The 17,205-nt window shown below is 38.3% G+C and overlaps 1 protein-coding gene across 1 annotated transcript in view; it reads left to right on the top strand.

Moving 5' to 3' along the window:
• Ak9 (adenylate kinase 9) overlaps nt 1–17,205 on the top strand; it is a 156,171-nt gene that overhangs the window by 99,600 nt on the left and 39,366 nt on the right. Inside the window, exons 25-28 of the mRNA XM_008852452.3 lie at nt 3,553–3,813; nt 6,346–6,470; nt 9,953–10,172; nt 11,669–11,728. Of these exons, the coding sequence (XP_008850674.1) occupies nt 3,553–3,813; nt 6,346–6,470; nt 9,953–10,172; nt 11,669–11,728 (666 nt within the window). The remainder of the gene's footprint in view (nt 1–3,552; nt 3,814–6,345; nt 6,471–9,952; nt 10,173–11,668; nt 11,729–17,205) is intronic.

A 17,205-nucleotide genomic window follows, 5' to 3' on the forward strand; every position in this document is an offset into this window, starting at 1 on the left:
TCAGCAGTTAAGAATACTTGCTGTTCTTGTAGAGGACCCAGGTTCAGTTCCCAACACTCACATGATGGCTAACCACTATCCATAATTCCAGTTCCAAGGTATCCGACGCCCTTTTCTCACCTCTACAGGCATTGCATAACATGGGTGCACTTACATACATGCAGGCATAACATTCATAAGCATAAAATAAAAATAATAAAATATTTTTAAAAACAATTATTTAAGTTTTAAAAACAGTGTTTTGCAATACGGCATAAAATAATTATCCGTTTTTATTTCTATAGTAGTGCCTTGTATCACTTAACTATGTCTATATCTGGAATTAAAAGTCACAAGTGAATTCATTGGTTAAAAGTAAAGGCCAGCTGTACTTATTTTCTCTCTGAGAAGCAGGGCTAGTGACCTTGTAGAGGATGTGAGAAAATGTAGAATACTGGGGTTGCTCTGGAGTCTTCTGTGGAGTTGTGAGGGCTCAGTGGTGTTGTCTTTGGTGGTGCACGCTCTGAGGTCTGTTTTCAGAGTATACCCAGAGTTGCTTGATTTTTAGGAGTGAGGACTGACATTGATTGGTTGGATTGCAAAACTCTTTAAAATGAATTGTCTTTTGTCAATCTGACTCATCTGAATGTGACTAAATATCTACTGTTATGTCCATAGAAAAATCATTTTCCCACCTTTATGTGAATGTCATTTTTATTCATATTATCACCACTGGAACAATTTTCCAGTTTGTTTTTGAAAACACTAAATTCCAAAACAACTGGCAAATACTACATACCTCCATTAATAAGACATACCTAGAATGGGCAAATTCTTAGGGAAGAGGGGAAACGGGAGTTAACTGTTGAATGAGTACAGAGAGTTTCCACTTTGAGGTCATGAAAATGTTCTGGAGGTGACTAACTGTGATTGGATGTAACATCATTGAATTGTATATTCAAGAATGGTTTAAGACTCTAGAGAGATGACTCCTTGGTTAAGAGCACTTGCTGCTCTTTCAGAACACCCAGGTACGGTTCCCAGCATGTTATCTGGCAGCTCATACATGCCTATAGCTCCAATTCCAAGAGATCTGACATTCTCTTCTGTCCTCTGCAAGTACCCACACACATTTGCACAAAAGCATGCATAAAAAATAAATCTATATTTTAAAAGTGGTTTAAGTGGTCAATTTTATTCTCTATTATTTTTAGCAGAATGAAAAAGAACATATTGTGGCAATATTTATTTATTTATTTCTGAAGATAAAGCACACACATCATGGCACCGACTTTAGACAAGAGTGCCAGTTTTCACATCTTGCTTTCCTCTCTTCTTACTAGTGTACACATAGTATTTTATAATTTTCTTTTCACTCGCAGAGAATATATGTATTCCTACATATATCTCCTAATGATTAGCATTTTGACAGACCATCGTAATAGCTAATTTACTGGCAGACATTTTTTATAAAATTATTTTCCCATTGTGTATGGAAATATAGTATGTTTTGAGTTTTCTGGGACCATCGCCCTTCCCTGTCAGCTATTTGAACAACCTCTGTGTGCCAAACAGCCCCATCTGCTAGAAAATTAATTAGGTATTACTCCATCTTATTTTCACAATTTGTCATTCTGTTCTTTCATTATTTTTCTAAATAATAAAACAGTTGACTTAAGTCTTGTCAGAGATCCAGAGCTTGAGCTAATGAACTAAGAATAAAGAATGGTCTTCAATTGGCAATCCAGATATGTCTAACACAGAAGTATAAATTCACGTGACAAGGCAGAATCAACTTATCTCATATCTTCCTGTTCTGTTGGAAAACATCTTCACCAACTTCCTTCATATCAGACATTTGGCTCTTATGTCCTTGGCAGTTTGCAGAAGCATGGATTTCTATTCTGTGAGTCATTGTCCCTCCTGCATATTAAAGACATTCCTTGCTTGTGTGCTTCGATTCTGTGTTGCTAGGTTGATCATCGTTCCTTTACAGATAATCTCTTTTTTAATATCTGGAAACTCATAATGCGTTCTCTTCATTCTTGGTATTCTTAAACTTCTCCAGGGTCTTTGCTAATTTGTTGTACTGGGAATGCAGTGCATGTTTGCTATGAGATTTCCTAGAATTATAGAACTTCACAGTAGTATTGATTTTTGTTTTTTTTTACTTCAGGACCATATTATTAATCTCTTAAGAGCTCACTCTTTCCTCTGATAATTCTTTTCAAGTATCTTTGTTGTCTTTTGGGTTTTATTCTCGTCTTAAACTTCTTTGTAAACTGTTCTTGTACTACCTGATCCTTCTTTCCTCTGTATTTCTTCGATACACTTTCCCCCTGAATGTTTTCATTTTGTTGTTAACTATTATTTAAGAGAGGGTCTCCTGTATCACAGGCTGGCCTCAAATTCATTATGTAGCCAGAATGGCCCCCATTTTCTGAGTACTGGGATTACCGGCATGTACCATCACACCTGGTTTATGCTGTGCTGGGGATGGAACCCAGGGTTTGGTCCAGGCTAGGCAAGCATCCACCAACTGAGTTACATCGAAGCCCTCCCCTGCATCTCTGAACTCTTCTCTGAATATTTCCTTCACAACTAGATGATGAAGTTTTCCTTGTTGTGTCTGATGCTCAAATCCACGAGTTCCCCCTTCTGTTTGCAAAATCCTCCAGCTCCTTTGCGGCTCAGACTACTGAAATACACTACCATCTTCCCTCTCCCTGTGCTCTCATTTACTGGTTTCACAGTCATTTCCTCACGCTCACAGGATCCTTAGCTGCTGCGTCATCCCTCATCATTATTCTTTCCTCTCCATCATACAAGGGATGATCGTGGCCAGGTCTCTGAAGTTCCATTAACGGGCTTTCTGCTTGGTAGAGAGAGATCTTTTAAAATCATATTGACTTTTCATTCTGTATTAACATTAAAACAGTTCTTTTTAAGTGAAGTTAGATTTTGTTAATGCCTTTTGGTATACTTATCAAGATGGTCTGATACTCCCTGACAGCCATGGTTGTTTGTTTGTTTGTTTGTTTGTTTTGAGGCAGAAGCTTCCAGTAGCCCTAGCTGGCCTGGAACTCCCTATGTAGACCAGTCTGGCTTCCATCTCACAGTGATCCTCCTGCCTCTGCCTTCTGAGTGCTGGGACTAAAGGCATGCACCACCACACCTGGCTATCATTTTTGGTGCAATGAATTGTGTAAATTGGTATACTGATGCCTAAACATGATTAAGTTTGTAAAGTGAGGATTCCTTTCCCTCCTGTTTTTTTTGTTTTTTTTTTTTAAGGGAAATGATTAGTTTTTTGTTTGTTTGTTTGCTTTGGGATTTGTTTTGTTTTTGTTTTTGTTTTTTTCTTTTCTTTTGAGACAGGGTCTTGCTAGTTTTAGCTGACTTGGGACTCCCAAGTGCTAGGGTTATAGAAGTGTGAGCCCACAGGCCAAGCTAAAGGGAATTCTCCCATCAGTCTCAGGGAAAGCAGGCAATAAGCCTTACAGTTTCTAAACTTTTCCGAAACTTCTTCTCCTTCTCCTTGTTCCCCCCTCCCTTTCCCACCCCTCATGACAGGCTCCTCCTCTAAGGATATGTCTTCTGGGTCCCCACGGCTCTGGTAAAACTGTATGTGGAAGAAAGTTGGCAGAAAATTTCGGCATTTTTCACATTCAGTTTGATGAATTTCTCCAAGAAAAATTACTGCTCAAAGCTGAAAGAAAATTTGGACCTGAATTTGAAGAAGATTCTGAGGAGGAACAAGCAACAAAGCGAGAACTTGAAGAGCTTGCAGTTCAGGCCAACGTTAAAATTGAAGAAGAAAGTACAAAGAAGCAGGTAATCCTGTTGATCTCTTTGAGGACAGCTGTATTTGCTGGAAAAGTTTGGAGCCAGAGTTTTAGGGGGAAAGCCCCAGGTCCAGCAGCCCCAATGGGCTAAACACAGTCACCTGTCCCAGTGTGCTAATTAGGGAGACAAATCATGGTGAAAAAAGGAAAAGGAGATTTAATCACTGTGCACAGATAAAAGGGTCCCGTGACCCTTTGGAGTACTGAGATGAGCTTTAGGTTTAAGTAGAGGAAGAACTGGGGGGAAGAAGGCAAGCGGTATGCATAATTAAGCAGGTCTGGTCAAGGGGTGGCCTGGGAGTATAAATAATTGTCCTCATCTGATGGTCGTCCTTTAAGCAAGGTTCCTGCAATCCAAGATGACTACAGATTCAAGACAATGACCTTTAAATACCTTTTGGAGATAAAAAGCTGAAAATAAAATGCCTCTGTTACTTTTTTTCTGTGTGCCTTTTGACTTGGAGGAAAATTAGATAGGTTAGATATCTATCACCAGTTTCTCAGTAGGCACTCCTGGAGTGAATTAACATATCTATGTGCAGAGGTGAGCAGTAGCCACATGGAAGGCAGACAGATGCAAAGAGAAGATGGAGATGCAGGCTTCTGTCTTGCTTTTCTCATTAACCTTGTAGGCCCAAGTGAAAAGTCAACACTTTTGTTCAAAAGCAGCTTCTAAGTGCCTGTTATGAAATCAAAGTAGTGAAACTCTATAGAACTCCCAAGGAGGAAAAAATTAGTCATAAAAGTCATCCTCTTCAGTGTTCATCCTGAATATGAAATATTGAGTTTTATGTTGACTCCAGTAGAAATCAGAAAAGCTTTTCATAACTAAACTGTTGGGCAGCATTTATCTGGGACTGTGTTGTCTGACATGTCCAAACTACACTACAAGGCTTCACACTCTTGTGCTCTGCTTTCTATCAAGTTTTTTTTTAATCTGCCCTATTACCATGGAGATTTCAAAATATTAAGCTCTGGTAATGTCTAATGGAAAATTTGTATATGTCTCTTGAATGCTTTCTTTATGAGTTTGTGAAAAGAAAGTTCTGAATTCTAATGTATTTTTCTACCATTTCTGATATTTTCTTCTCGAATAAGCCCCAGATACAGTTATATATAACAAAAAAACTGAGCAGGGATGGACAGTAATGTGTAATATCACAAAGGGTAATGTAGCACACCTCCAACTTGTTTTTAAATATTTTCTACATACATTTAGTAGTCAGAGAGAAACTGATATTTTATAAACTTCAAATTGCGCATTAACCCAGATTCTCATATACGAGTCTAGATTTTTTTAAATTTGTTTTTTGAATTTTTGTGTATTTCATTCAGAACATCTCAACCTTAATCATCTTTACAGCCCCGTCCCCACTGGCACCCTCCCAAAGCCTCCCACTGGAACCCATATACTCTGTCATCTGTGTTAAGACCCACTGTGTCAACTCAGTGTCCCCAGACATTCCCCAGTGCAAGTCCATCTACTGAGTTCTAGTCAGCTTATCTAGAGTCCCTTGGATTTTTTTTTTAATGTAACAGAATACAAAATATCTCATGACTTTCTGCAGAAGTTCAGTTTCCTTTCACTGTTTCTCGAATTGTTTGATTTCTCAGGAAGCACATTAAAGGGTTTTACTTTGGATAATAAAATTAAAATACTACTTCCTGATGAAAAGAAGCTCATCAGGCCTTATTCATTTTCAGGATTTCAGATGGTCAAAGTACTTAACAAAAACAGTCTCATTCCAGGGGCTGGAAAGATGGCTCAGCAGTTAAGAGCACTTGCTGCTCCTGTGGAGGACTCAGGTTCGGTTCCCAACACACACATAATGGCTCACAACAGTCTGTACCTCCAGTTCCAGGGAATCTGATGCTCTTTTCTGGCCTCCTCAGGCATCAGTCCCACCTGAGGTATACATATATACATGAGGGCAATATACTCATACACATGAAATAAAAAACATAAATCTTCTTAAAAAATAGTTCCATTCCCGAAACAACTGTTATGTTTTTTTACTATCTGAGGGTCATCTTCAGAGAAAGTTGAGCTAAGTTTATTATCATAGTATTTACTATTTGTTATTATGATTATAACCCACTTATAGATTATATTTCAGATAACTGTTTGGTTGACCCATCCTTTAATCAGGACCTAGGCTGAAGAAATATTACTGAATAGTTGTACGATAGATGGCAAAAATCAGTTGAACCTTATAGGTATGTAAGGTAAATCAAGCAAGTTTTTGGTAAAAAAAAAAATGATGCATTATGACCCTGAGGTCATGTATAAAAATTAGCCATGTTATCATAGTAACTTCTCTTAGCTATATTAGATACTATTTGTTCTTTAGTTATACTAAATATTGGCACATAAAACTCATCTTAAGATGTTTACAAGTAACAGCATAAAAAGCAACCTCAGAGAAAAAAATAAGTCTCGTCCTAATCAGTTATGTAATGCAGTATTATTTATCAATATGGAGTTTTTAAACTTGTTTTGTTTTCTGATTTTTGTCTTTAGTTCCCAGATGTGCAATTTACAGAAGAAGAAGAAGCAATCAAATTGAGTCTAATGGAAAATGAGCCATTGCCTTCTGAAATTCTTGGCAGAATTCTTTCTGAGTGGTGGCTTAAAGAACCAATACGGTATCTTTATTTACATAGGATTTTATTTTTTTATTGATTTCTATTTTCTTAGTTATTAAGGGAAAAATAGTCCAATAATACTTAAGAATTTGCTATTACTCATTCATGTAAACTAATGATTCTTATTTGAACTACACATTAAAATATCTGTGGACCTTTTGAAAAATACTGATGTCAGGGTTCAACCCCAAAACTAATACATGAGAATCTGTTGAAGTTGGAGGCTAGAACCCAGGCACAGGTGATTCTAGTACACAGCTGTAGGTGCAAACTATCTTCTAAGCCCGCATAGCCTCATGCTGTGCTGGACTGTTTTCACCTATAACCTTGTAACTAATTACTATTAAGACCACTTAACAGCTGTCCAGTATTACCACATTACCAAATGCTCAGTGCTGACACACGCAGGACAAATCTCCAGGTCACTGGAGTTTAAAATTTCCTTCAATGCCCTAACCAGAATCTTCTGCCTTGGGATTCACCAGGAGAGAGTGAAATAATATTTACAATACTGATGATAACACAAACATCTTTGCAACTTACCAGGTACCAGGTACTGAACAACTGTATTCTATTCAGATCAACTTACTTAATCCTTACAATGATCCAATGGCATGGAAATTTTCATTACCTCACTTTAGAAATAAAGAAACTGAATTACAGAGAATTTTTATAACTAATCAGTTCCATGTTCCTTCTGGTTCTGGGCACTTATGCCTACCCTGAAATCAGGGAGTGGGATTGTTAGCCATCAAGTCTTTAATAATGTTCTTGTTTGATAGCTGTGGGAAACTTAGGAAGTGACCTAAAGCTTTATAATCATGAGTTGTTCTTCATTGATTTAACTTCTTACTTCACACTATGTGTTAAAATGTGGGTCTGAAGAAAAATGAAGAGACAAACTAAAAAATGAAAAACAACAAAAAAGGTTTAAATTAAGTATCAAAACCAAAGTATATCTAAATATATAGGTATACATATAGATATATAGATATGAATTAAACTTAATGCAAAAAGTTAAATTATAAAGGCCTAAATAAAATATTGCATATTATGCAACCATCATATTTTATTATATTTACCGTGGTTTGTGAAATGTTATTATATGATACTAAGCTAAAAAGGAAGATGCAGAACTAGTTAAGATACAGTAGAGAGATGGACACGTGAAGAAGTGATTGGAAAGAAATACAAAAGATAGTAATATCAAGACACGGAATTATAAATGATGTGTCTGTTTTTATGGTTTTTTTCTTCTACTTTACAACTTTCCAGCAATGAGATTCGGTGCTCTTATAACTGGAGGGAAACTTTAGCACATTTTTTTCAAGTCTATTCCTTTAATAATGGGGATAATGGCAGAAATGAAGTATGGAGGCTGCCAAGCCTTAGCTAATAGGCCATGAGAGCAGGAGGGAGGTGGAGAAAAGGCTCAGATGTTTCTCTTTAGCACCAGTGGACTGATAAATCCAATGAAGAGCAAGTTGAAAAGGTAACAGTGAGTGTGAATGTTGCCAGAATAATGCATAGATCATTCCCAAAGGGCTTCAAATAGAAAAACTAAGAAGTGATTTGAAAATTCTGAATTAAAACTCAGAAAAGGGTAGAGGTAAAGACTTGGAAGTCCTTAACAAAAGAAAAGGCAGCTGGACCATTAAGAATAAAATTTGTTCCTCCCAAAGAAGACTAGATGGACCAAAGGCATCACTGAACAAAAAAACACATATTATGACCAATTTATGAAAATTTGCCTGCTTAGGAAACTTAACATTTTACAATTAACACCTTTGAAGCCTGAAACTGTCAAATGTTCATAATAGTCTTGTTATAGTAAGAAAACCTACTGGTGAATGCAAACATACTGAACATTTTTTTAGATAAGCAAGATAAGCAAACTTTCACTCGAAGATTAGTTTTGACCCATATGAGACTGTCCAACTGAATATAGGAGTCATGAAAAGTTGGCAATAGCAAGAGATTTTTGAATGCACAGCAAACAAAATTTAGTTCATAAATCAAATGTAACGAATGTGCAGTGATTCTGGCAATGTTCACCAATGTTGTACAATGTTGCATCTAACAGGCTCCCTGTGGCCTTGGTTCTGAACACACAGCATTCACACTTTGCACTGTGCATGCCGTCACGTCATACAACATCAGTGACATGCCTGTAGCACCTTGGCTCAGATTCAAACTATTGCATGCTATGAACTGCAGTGTTTTTACTTATGTAAAAGTTTTCTGATCTTATAGAAATGGGATGGTTTAATTATTTTCCTACTGCCATTCTTCGGCATGTAAGCATCAAATTAGTATGCCTTTGGACTGGATCTCATTAGAATGCCTGATTTTTTTCAAACTCTTGAGTTGCTAGGTTGAATTTTATTTTTAAAAATCACTAGGTGAATTTTGATTTGGGATTGGGACAGAATTTCCTCTAGTTTCTGAAATGGTCCTGAGCATACTTCTGCCATTGTGCACTATGTACTTATGCAAAATTCTGTTCTCAGCATTGACAATTATGGTATTTCTGAAAAGCACTGAAGATGCTCTTCATCCTGTAGTATCAAATTCTTTAATTAATTCTCTAAGAAAAATAAAGCAAGTACATAGATCTCATCTTTGTCTTTAGAAAATGGTAAAATTACATCTATACCAAATAATTGCTCTAAAGCAGGTTTATATATATATATGCCTGCATACCCAGGTCACATAGAAATTTCTTGAAGAGCCAGGCATTGTGGTACATGACTTTAATCCCAACACTTGGGAAGCAGAGGCAGGTGGATTACTGTGATTGAAGCCAGCCTGGTCTACATAGTGAGCTTCAGGTCAGCCATGGCTAAATAGTAAGACCATGTCTCAAAATAAATTTTTTTCTCAGGCAAAAAGGGGTTAGTAAGTGGAAAAAACTTAAGAAGCCCTGATATATACAACTAAATACTAAAGAAATAAAAGACACTAAACTACTTACTATACATCTGATAAAGTCAAGATATCAACCTGTTTTAGAATTTATAATATTCAGAAATAATATATAGCCTAAATAGACCTATAGCATAGTTTTCTGTTTTTCATTCTTTTTAAGTTAATATATAAAAGAAAGGGTTTTACTATGACATATATATATGTATATGACTGTGCTTTGCCTCATACTCACCACCTCATTTCTTTCCATTGTCACCCCTCCCCACTCACACTGGTTCCTTTCCTCCTCCCAAATGGTTCCCCTTCTGTGATCATGCCATAGATAGGTAGATAGATAAATGGTAGGTGATAGAAGATAGAAGATAGGTAGGTAGATAAATAGATAGATAGATGATAGATAGATGATAGATAGATGATAGATAGATAGATGATAGATGATGAATGGGTGGATAGAGTCATTCCACATATGAAAGAAATGTTTTATTTGTATTTTGAGTCAGGCTTATTTGGAATATCTGTAACATTTTATGCAAATTATGAAATTTTCCACCTAGTTCCACAGGCTTTGTACTAGATGGCTTCCCACGGTACCCTGAGGAGGCCCTGTGTCTGGGGGAGCGTGGATTTTTCCCAGATGCTGCCATTGTAATACAAGTTGATGATCAAGATATTTTTGATCGGCTTCTTCCTGCACAAGTTGAAAAGTGGAAAATGAAACAGAACAAGAAATTAGAAAGGAAAAAGCTCATCAAAGATATGAAGACAAAAATCAGGGTATGTATTCAATAATGGTGCATAGGAATAGGCTGTTTATACTGTTTTGGTTATAAAGTAGTCTTCACAAGAATGTAATTTTGTAATTTTAATACTACAGTAAGCAAGAAAAGATTTTTCATCTAACGTTGACCCTTTAATAAGAATTAATAATTATGTGAAGACGTTTTGATCACCAAACATGTTAATGCTTTTCTTTCCAAGATAGTGGCACCAAGGCTTCCCTCTATCAGACACAGATGTGGGGTGGATGGACAGCAGACACAGCGGGTGCTGTGAGACCCAGAGCCAGACAGCAGAGAACTGAGCAGCCTCCATATCCTCCCCATCACACCCACTAACTCTACCCTGGTCCAGAGTTTTTCCGGTAACATCAACACTCAGTGACCACCCAATCATTCTTGCTGGCTTCACCTTTCCAGTCCATCCTTCCAGCTATTTCCAGACCAATCTTCTAAAACTCTATTTTAATCAAGTTGCTCCATATGGGTCTGAACTCCAGTCTTGTTCCAAACCCACTTCCTATGTTTTTCAGCTGGAGCAAACGCAAGCAGCCACGTGGGATCCTTTCGCAATTTCTTATGGGGCACTACACAGGTTAACCCCTCTGAATTTCTAGTAACTCAGTCTTAGGGAAGGGGATACTGCCTAACTTGCTGATGTATTTTAAAAGAAAAGGAAAGAAGCTGGGTGTGGTGGCGTAGTCTTTAATCCCAGAAGCAGGTGGAGTTCCATGTCAGCTGGGGCTACGGGAAGACACTGTCTCAAAAAGACCAAAGGGGGAAAAAAACGTGAAAAAATATATATGATAATGCCCGACAGTGGCAGCCTCTGGCAGGCACACAGTTGTGAGTTAATCTTTACTGCTACTTACTTAAGTGAAAGAAGCAGAAGAAAAGTGACTCGAGTATTAAGCTAAACAGTGAGTTAAGTAGCCTAGCTTGGAAATTCTGAGTCAAGTAGCCCCTAACCTGAGTGGTACTGATTAGTGGGCACAGTGGCACACGCCTTTAATCCCAGCACTAGGTAGGCAGAGGTAAGTGGATCTCTGTGAGGTCGAGGCCATCCTGGTCTGCATAGCCAGTTCCAGGCCATCTGGGGCTACAGGGAAGCCCTGTCTCAAAAAGACCAAAAAAAAAAAGGAGAAGAGGGGGTGTGGGGGAGGAGGACCAAACATTTTTCAACAAATTGCCACCCAGAATATCCCTGTGTGTGAAATCCAGTGTCATACAAAACAAGCAAACATTTCAAAAAGGAGTTCTAAAATTTGTGGTAAGAGTGACGGACCCCACCTCCCCGAAATGCCTTTTCTCCCCTGGAGCAAAGCAGCCCCGAACAACAGGGGTGCACAGAGGCCAGCACCATCTTCACATGCTTCTCTGGAGAGTTCCCAATCCTTCCACCCAAGTATTAGCCTCAACTTAGAAAAATACATTAATACACAGCAAGTAATTCTGATTGTTTTCTGTCTAAAACTTTTAATGTTTCTTTAACAGGATGATTTGATTGCCAAAAGAAAAGCTGAACTCATTGCAGAGAGGGAGAAAAAAAAGAAAGTACGTAAATAATATTGGTTTAAATTTACATAGGATTAATGAAATTGCACATAATTTTTGTTTTCTTTAGTTTTGGTATGGTATTTGCAACTATTTTAAATGACCTTTTATTCTATTTATAATGAGAAAAGAATGAGTGCTTCTTTAAAAAAAAAACAGTAGACATATAGAAATAATCTCATAGAAAATGCAGAATGCATTGAACTGCCTTTGAATTTTATGGGCAAGAGCCTGGGAACCCTCACAAACACCCATGCAGGATGTTCAATATAGCTCCTATTCATCCTTGAAGATATGGGATTTTGTTGGGGAACGGTTGTTCCCACATCAACCTGCTTGATTCACAGTTAAGAAGTCAGAGGAGGTAAAACTGGACAAGGTGCTATGGCTTGAATGTGGAAGCCCCCATCACCCGCCCCCGAGGCTCATGTGTTTGAGCACATGGGCCCCAAATGGTGTCACTGTTTTGGAAAGTTGTGGAACTTTTAGGAAGTAGAGTCTTGCTGTATGAAGTGGATCACTGGTGGGCAGGCCTTGAGAACTTGGAGTCCAGTCCCACTTCCTGTGCATGCTCTGCTTCCTGTTCCCATGAAGATGTGAGGTGGTGAGTCCCAGCTGCACCCTCCTGCTGCCATGCCCTCCCCTCCATTATGGACTGTAACCTCAAACTGTGAGCCAGAATGAAGCCTTCTCCTTTACATTGCTTCTTGTCAGGTATTTGAGCACAGCAGCAAGAAAAGTAACTAATGCACAAGCCACTCAGTGAGAGAACTGAGGCTCATATTTACAAAGCAACCTGGTAGCCAAAGTAAAAGAATGACTGCCTCTGCTTTCTTCCTTTTCCTTCTAGTGAAGACACCTTGATAACATTTTCTCAATCTGACTCTCTTCCACCTGCTCTCTATTTACATGAAAATGTTCCACCAAAGGGGGAAGGAGGAAGGAGGAGTAACAGGAAGCACAACCAGTACACATGCAGCCACACTTCCTTCCTGTTTTGTTTGTCAGAGGACCGATGGCAAAATGTACTTGTGATTGTGGGCACAAAGCTCTGCAGAAGAGATAGCCCAGAAAGCCTCTGAAATATATGATGGATTCAAAGTTAATTCTGTGTATTGACTCCTTTTCCCAGGACCGTCTATGGAAATTTTGCAAACTACATCCTAATACAGACAATAAAGCACTGAACAAAATGCAGTGTCTAAGGGGTCACTTTGTGTGACTGCCATAATTGGTCAATGTGGCATCCTAAGTTGAGACCTCCCTGACCCTATACAGCTTGTGGCTGTGAGCAGAGGCAGGGGATTCCTCATCCTGTATACAGAGTATGCAGCTCTGTGATGCACCATCTTAAAACCAACAGAGGACCACATGCAGACCAAGCCTTTCCAGGGGTTGTTATCTTGCCCTAAGAAAAAATTCATTGCCTTTCCTGGTAGCTTTTTAACAACAAAGAAAACATTTTTAATATGAGAGTCTATTTCAACATCCCAAAGTGACTGTTTCAATTCTGTAAGAGAACGTTGCCATCTTGTGGAATTTCTGCCTCAGAATATGATTAGAAAGTGCTCTGGGCACTGGAGACATGACTCCGCACTTAAGAACACTACCTGTTCTTGTAGAGGACCAGGGTTTGCTTCTCAGCACCCACACAGTGGCTAACAACCCTCCAACCCCATACCCTCTTCTGGCCTCCACAGGTTGTCATGCCCATAGTACACTTACATACACACAGACAAAACACTCGTATACATAAAATTTTTAAAAATTAATGAGTGTTCTATAAGCACTCTCTAGAATCTCTGCTCTCCTGTTCACTGCCTCCTCTGACATGTGGGACTCTTTTATTAACAGTAGCTGCAGGAAGGAGAAATCCTGGAGGAGCAAGTCAGCAGAATGGCTAGGCCATGTATATGTGTGAATAGTTATCAGAGGTACATAACCTAAGTACTAAGTACTCCTTTCTACTCCACAAGCATTTGGAGCACAATCTCCATCACCATCCTGCATAATCATCTACCTAGGTACCACCTTTCCCCCAGCTTCCTGTGCTGATAGGAAGTTGTGACAGAGCATACCCCAAATCTAGTCCTGTTTTCTGAAGTCATGGATTTTATTTGGTTTTTGTTTATTCCTGGGTTTGGGTTTCCCATTTGCCCCTTGGAGGCCGTCTTTGGATTATTTGAGTATATTTAGTATCTATTTTAATTGCCCATTAGCTTTTTAGTTGTACCTCTATGCCTTATTTTAATGGTTGCTCTAGTGTTGTGTATACATTCTTCTTAGCGTTACTATTATTCTTTGTAACCACATAGGTCTGTTTTCTTCTGCCCTAACCCGTCAATATCCGTTTTGCTCCAGTTACTAGGTGCCTTACGTATAAACCACATAAGAAAGGTTGCCTTTTCTGTTTTTAATAATCATATTTTTAATTAAGAGGAAAATAACTGTACTTTTACATATATCCAGGTATTTTTCCATTTCTGTTGTTTTTGCTAGTTACTCTGAGGTGATGGAAACCAGAGATAAGAATGGCACTGTCTGAATTCTTGTTCCCCAGTATTGTTTTTCTTTGGATGCTTTCAAAATCTCTCCATCTTTGTTTTGTTTGTTTGTTAGTTTTGCTTTTGGGATTTGTTTTGTTTTGTTTTGTTTTGGTTTGGTTTTTTTGGGGGGGGTTGCTTTCGTGATTTTTAAATCTGTAACTTTATGTGCTCCACTAAATTTAGAGAAACCCTGAACATTATCTTATCATGCATTTTTCAGTCTCAGTTATTCTCTGTCTTCTTCTGAAACTTCATTGTAGAATTGGTTAGACGGACATTTTCTTGAGCGCCTTTAATTTTTAAATCATTTCCCTTCTTTAAAATGAATAATTCTGTTAATTTATCTTCACCCACCAAGTGTTCGTGTTGTCTCCATTTCACTATTAAGTTGACCCAATAATTCTTTTAATTTCAAACATTGTAATTTTTAATGTTAAAATTTCCAGTTGGTATATTTGTACATTTTTCCATTTCCCCAAGATCTCCTCCCTTTTCATTTATTATAAAGACATAATAAATGCTTTCAGATTTTTGTTTGGTAATTCTACACCTGGAATGGGCACTTGAGCAGCAAATCAGTGTATATTGTTATTGAACTACCCCATGTGTGTGGTTGACTGGTCAGCCAGAGACTTGGAGCGTTTCCTTGTTGAATTTGACATGGCTTTCCTTGGCTTTCTCATCTCTGAAGTTTATCTTTACTGTCTAGTGGCTGTGATTATGGTGTCTTATCCCTGATTTCCCTAGTCAGAAAAAGAGTGTACTTTCTGCCAAAATTTCAGTGATCTGAACCACTCCTGTTGTAAGTGGCTACATTCAGGGCAAATGCACAAAATCAGAAAACTCACCCTTGGCCAATTGCTCCCTTCATATTCTGACTGCCCTCCAAAGTCTCTGCTTTTCATCACACCCCTGACCACTTGATGAATTAGAGAGTAAAGAAGGAAAGAAAGGAAGGAAGTTTTGTCCACAGTTTATGGTTATCTGCTGCAGGTTAAGTGAACTTATTTCTTTGTGATAGAGACAAATCTCTGAGGTTATGACATTTAGAATATGTATCTCCTAACATAAAGACTGAGGTGCAAGATGTCAGAAAGAAAATAGTACTATTACAGAAGAGCAAACTGCCATTTACAGCAAGAAGAAGATGAAGATTGGGGAGCAGGGGTAACGGGGGAGACAGAGGAGGAAGGGGGAAAAAGAAGAAACTCTATTTTTTTCCAAAGAAGAATTAACCTGCGGGCCTTTTAAAACAAAATCAATGTTGTACTACAGATATTGCCAAATCCACATGTTAAGAAAAAGAGACAGGGGCTGGAGAGATGGCTCAGCGGTTAAGAGCACTGACTGCTCTTTCAGAGGACCCAGGTTTGATTCCCTGAACCCACATGGCAGCTAACAACAGTCTGTAACTCCAGTTCCAGAGGATCCGATGCCTCTTCTGACCTCTGTGGGCATTGCACGACACGAGTGCATTTACATACATGAAGACAATACACTCATACACATAAAACAAATAAAAAATAATAAAATAAAATATTTAAAAAATATTTGTTCTAAAAAAATCTCAATACCACATTTAAAATAAAACATTCTAGAAAAACCAGTTATTCCAGGTTCCTATGTGGTTTTTCCACAAGTTTTTTTAATTTAAAAAATTTTAAAAAAGAAAAAAAACAGTGTATAGAGGTGGGGCTGTAGACTAGTGGCAGAGCCTTTGTTAGTGTGTCTAGTATGTGAGGGCTCTGAGTTTAATCCCGTGTGTGTGTGTGTGTGTGTGTGTGTGTGTGAAAACAAAACTCATGACTTACGTATCATTTGATTATCTAGAAAGTCTCAGAGGGTAGATTACAAAAAAGCTGTTTAAAGTCAGTCTTGGCTACTGTCAGCTCCTGCCAGCCCCTGATATATCAGTGACAGTTACTCCCTTCCAAAGAAAAAAATGTAAATAATTTCTAAAGAAATTAAACAAACTGACTAGAAGATGTTAGGTACCCGGAATGTTGATGGATGCCTTCCATCACTTGGGGCAAGGCCCAGACTTCCCTCTTCTCATCTTCACATCTTAAATTCAAGTGTGATACAGCAGTACTTGCTCACATTGGGAGCAATTTAGCCTTCCTTCATATAAAAAAAAGAATAGTGAGATGGGGGACTATAAAAGGGGTACATATGGAGGAGGGGGTCTAAATGTGATCAAAATTATGAAACTCATAAAAATTCAGTTAAAAATATAAAAAACAGTGGACTAAAATTATCACATTCTTGAGGAAACGTCATTCAACATTAAAACAATTCTAATTTCCTTCAGAAAATTTAAAGAAGCCATTTGTACTTCTAAAACAAAAACAAGAAAGGGGCAGGGAGCTGACTCAGCAGATAAAGGTGACTGTTGTTAAACCTGACAACCTGAGTTCAATCCCTGGGAACCCACATAGTAAAAAGAGAGAACCCACTCCCTCAAGTTGTTCTCTGACCATTCCATGCTTGTACACACACACACACACACACACACACACACACACAAAATAATAAGTAAATAAATAAATAAATAAATAAATAAAATGTAATAGAAAAAGCAGGATGCTGTGAAAAATCACAGAACAAAACTACATTTCATTAAATCTAAAAAAAATCAAGAGACCTTTCTAGGCTGCCTGAGAGTGCCTGGATCAGCCTCCATATGGTGGTGAGCTTGCCAAATTATGCCATGTACATCCCCCTACATTAGGACCACCTAAGTTCATCCCACCACCCCAGGGCTAGGCTTCCCTGCCCTTTAGTAGGAGCCCAGACCTTTGCGGACTGCCTGAGAGCACCTAGATCAGGCCTCCCCTTAGCAAGCTTCCTAAATTGCTTGCTAATAGGGGCCCAGATCTTAGGAGGAAGCCTGAGAGCACCTGACTGGCATCTGACTTAGGCCTCTGTGGG

Source organism: Nannospalax galili, unplaced genomic scaffold, assembly GCF_000622305.1.
Source record: "Nannospalax galili isolate Female #2095 unplaced genomic scaffold, S.galili_v1.0 scaffold646, whole genome shotgun sequence".
Classification (NCBI taxonomy): Eukaryota; Metazoa; Chordata; class Mammalia; order Rodentia; family Spalacidae; genus Nannospalax; species Nannospalax galili.